The sequence below is a fragment of the Rattus norvegicus genome, chromosome Y (genome assembly GCF_021556685.1).
Source record: "Rattus norvegicus strain SHRSP/BbbUtx chromosome Y, alternate assembly SHRSP_T2T, whole genome shotgun sequence".
Taxonomy (NCBI): domain Eukaryota; kingdom Metazoa; phylum Chordata; class Mammalia; order Rodentia; family Muridae; genus Rattus; species Rattus norvegicus.
The window spans coordinates 55,362,151-55,365,291 of NC_141555.1; the positions used below are offsets into that span (position 1 = coordinate 55,362,151).

At 44.8% G+C, this 3,141-nt stretch overlaps 1 protein-coding gene across 4 annotated transcripts; it reads right to left on the reverse strand.

Moving 5' to 3' along the window:
- Positions 1 to 602: 602 nt before the first annotated feature.
- Positions 603 to 2,851, reverse strand: LOC147998038 (Y-linked testis-specific protein 1-like). Of its 4 annotated transcripts, none has more exons than XM_087601348.1 (3): positions 2,802 to 2,851; positions 763 to 1,635; positions 603 to 683 (listed from the first exon to the last, which is right to left on the reverse strand). In XM_087601348.1, exon 2 carries the CDS (start codon positions 1,556 to 1,558, stop codon positions 764 to 766), a length of 795 nt encoding a protein of 264 aa, XP_087457474.1. In that variant the 5' UTR covers positions 1,559 to 1,635; positions 2,802 to 2,851; the 3' UTR covers positions 603 to 683; position 763. The 4 variants fall into 4 exon arrangements, with proteins under 4 accessions (XP_087457474.1, XP_087457475.1, XP_087457473.1 ...); XM_087601349.1 differs by having other exon boundaries at positions 763 to 1,590; positions 2,671 to 2,851; XM_087601347.1 differs by having other exon boundaries at positions 2,671 to 2,824.
- Positions 2,852 to 3,141: the final 290 nt, after the last annotated feature.

Consider the following 3,141-nt stretch of genomic DNA (forward strand, 5'->3'; position numbering starts at 1 on the left):
AATGGATTAAGAGCTCATCTGCTTTGAAAGAGGACTGGGATTTGTTCTTTGAGCTCATGTCCGATGGCTCCCAACCACCTTTAATTTCAGCTCCAGGGGACCTGACTATTCTTTTCACTGTGGTCTCCTGTATTCATTCCTTGCCCTACCTAGATAAATAAAAATAATACATCTACATATGTGAAACAGGTTTCATTAGGTTTTGTTCGTCAAACAATCCCTGATCTTCTCTGATTCTGAGTCTGCTTGGATCAGTTTATTGGGTTTCCCCTTGGGTTCCAAGAACACCTCTCTGTTACCTGCCACTCTTTCGCCAACTATCTGTTTCTCCCTCAAACTTCCCCTCAGAGAGTCTATCTATTTCTGGCCCCTCTCCACTGCTTCCTAAACATCCATCTTTTTTTTCCCCTGTGCCATCCCTGCTCCTCTAAGCCTTATCTCCAGTTTTTTCCTCTCCCTAAAGACCAGACTAGCTCAGTACTGTTTGTTTTAGTGTATGTGACATTAGACTTACTGTTCACAGCCTTGAACTTTCCGGCTTCCTCTCAATGTTCCATCCACCACAGCCAGTCTCCTCCACAAAAGTGTGCATACACAACACATCACATCACACATTTTAATTTTTAGAGCAAAAACAAATTCCACTGGAAAAGATACTGGGGATGTCAAAGGCCATTGGGTATCTGAAACACAGAAAAACAAACATTTTCACCCCAATCCTATAAATTCTCCATATATGTCCCCTCACTTTGTGAATTTCACCTTAATGGATCTTTTCCATCAGATTATAGACATAGATGTGGACGTCGCCATCAAACTTGATGAAGTACACGGAAGGCTTGGCTAGAACTTGGTAAATGACTTTGCCGATCTTTTTGGACCCGTCACTTCTGGTGAACTGCACACATTGACCTGTTAAGATGTCGCTGCCAACTTCTGACTTCACCTCTGCTGGCGAAATCTCTGGAATGATACGGAGATTACCTTCTGTGTAATCATCCAGGAGTTGATAGATATATAGGACTGGATCTTTCTCATAGGTGATGTAAAACCAGTCCTTCATGATTGGCACCTGGGCTAGGACCACCCCCCTCCAGTTGTCCTTAGAGCCATGTTTGCCCTCAAATTTATGCTCCACAGCACGGCCAACCATGGCACTTGCGAGTTGGGCGTCTTTCACTTGAGGAAACACAACTTTGTGAGTCAAGACCTTAAGCTTTAAAATCCTCTCATCACTGTGAAGTGCCAGTCCATAGACACAATCAACTCCATCATACTTGACCAGATAGAGAGAGGGATTTGTTGGCAGTTGATCTAGAACTATGGCCTTCCATTGGGTGACGGGCTCATCACCTTCCTTCCATCCGTGTGAAATTCTGCACCCCACAATGTTCCCCAGGGACTGGGGAGAAGGCCTCTTCCTCTTCCGCTTCTGGAAGGATGGTGTGCTCATCCTCCTTACAGACACCCTCTTCTTCTTGGCTGTAGACCTAGTGTGGTAGGCCACGGTACTCCTGGTCCACTGTCTTGTGGCTATTGTTCTGCGTTCAGGCTTCATACTTTCCCATGGCCTGGGTTTGAAGAGCTCACCTGCTTAAACCAGAGACAAAGCTGGTACCTCTGTCATATGAGTACCTGCAATAACAATGGGGGTGGGGTTGGGGAGTGTGCTGGACCAAGGCTCTTCTCTATGAGAACTTTGGAGCAGGTGAGGAAGGCGATGGTAAACAGGTTTGAGCATCTGAATCTAATGCTGTCATAATCAGAAGTTCATAGAAGTGCTGGGCAATGGTGGAGCACACCTTTAATTCCAGCACTCCAGAAGCAGAGGGAAGCAGACCTCTGTGAGATCAAGGCCAGGCTGGTTTACAGAATTAGTTCCAGGATAGACAAAACTACCCACAGAAAAACCCAATCTCATAAATCAAAATCTAAAGTTCAAAGGAAAATGAAAAAATGGTTCTCTACAGCTCAGAATAACATATTTAGACATATTTCTTCAGCCCGAGGCACTTTGCCTATGCTGAGGAACATCTCCTTGAATGGCTAGGTCAGTGTGGGATTAAGTATCCTTGTCCCCACTTTAAGCAAGCAGAACAGAGAAAGGATAGCAAAGGAGCCAGAAGGGTGGCCACACCCCTTCTCTACCCTCTAACTATGAGCTATTTGGCAACATCCACAAGTATCTGCCCAGAGACAAAGCACAGCAGTCCACTGGCCTTCTCTACTGTGCATCCTGACCCAGCCCCAGGTTTATTCCCCGAAGCTGTTGCATTTTCGACCGCAACAAGAGTCTTTTGTGTAGGCAACAATAGCCTTTTAGAAATAATATCTACTGGGGTTGGGATTTAACTCAGTGGTAGAGCAGTTGCGTAGCAAGCACAGGGCCCTGGGTTCCTCAGCTCCATTAAAAAAAAAAAAAAAAAAAAAAAAAAGAGAAATATTTTCTCCAAAAATACACAGGCACAGAGAGGAGCTTTGGCATTTTAGTAGAATTTTGAATTAGATATTGTTAGCAAAGAGTAATAAACTCCGGACTGACTAGCCTAGACCATCTGCCTAGCTCTCAAACGTGGAAGACATTAGAACGTAAGGTTACTTGCTGTACGAGGGAAAACTTTTAGCTTTCTGTGCTACAAGGGTCCCAGTTATCTTCATAAACGTATTTACCAAAAGAAAATGTCCTAGTCGTCCAGATTCTGTCTTCTGAAACCGGTCAGGCACCAATAGGTTGTTGAACAGTTGTGGGGTTCAGGAGCTGAACTAGCTTTCACACCCCGCTCCAAAGATAGTGAACCCACCTTCAAAGTAGTCTAGCGCCTCCAAGTGGAAGAGATGCGCAACCTCCGCCCTTGTGCTCTGTGACATCATCCAGGCTCTGCTTACGTCATAGAACCCCTCTCAGGCCAGTTCCTTCCCTAGTTACGCTTAGAAACTTCCAGCATCTAGGTTTTAGCTTCTCATGTAGCCTCCTGGTGAACCAAAATAAAGTCCCCACCCAAATATTCTGATGACTCGAGTCACAGTCTGCCCAAGTAGCTCTTTTCATGCTTTTTATTTTTCTGAAAAACTCTTTGGTTTCTGAGTCACCAACATCCTTGGTGGTTATTTTCCCAGCTCCTATGTTTTCTTTGGTTAACT

Coding starts and splice junctions, on each gene's coding strand:
- LOC147998038 (XM_087601348.1), bottom strand. CDS start 1,558: ATGAAGCCTGAACGCAGAACAATAGCCACAAGACAGTGGACCAGGAGT.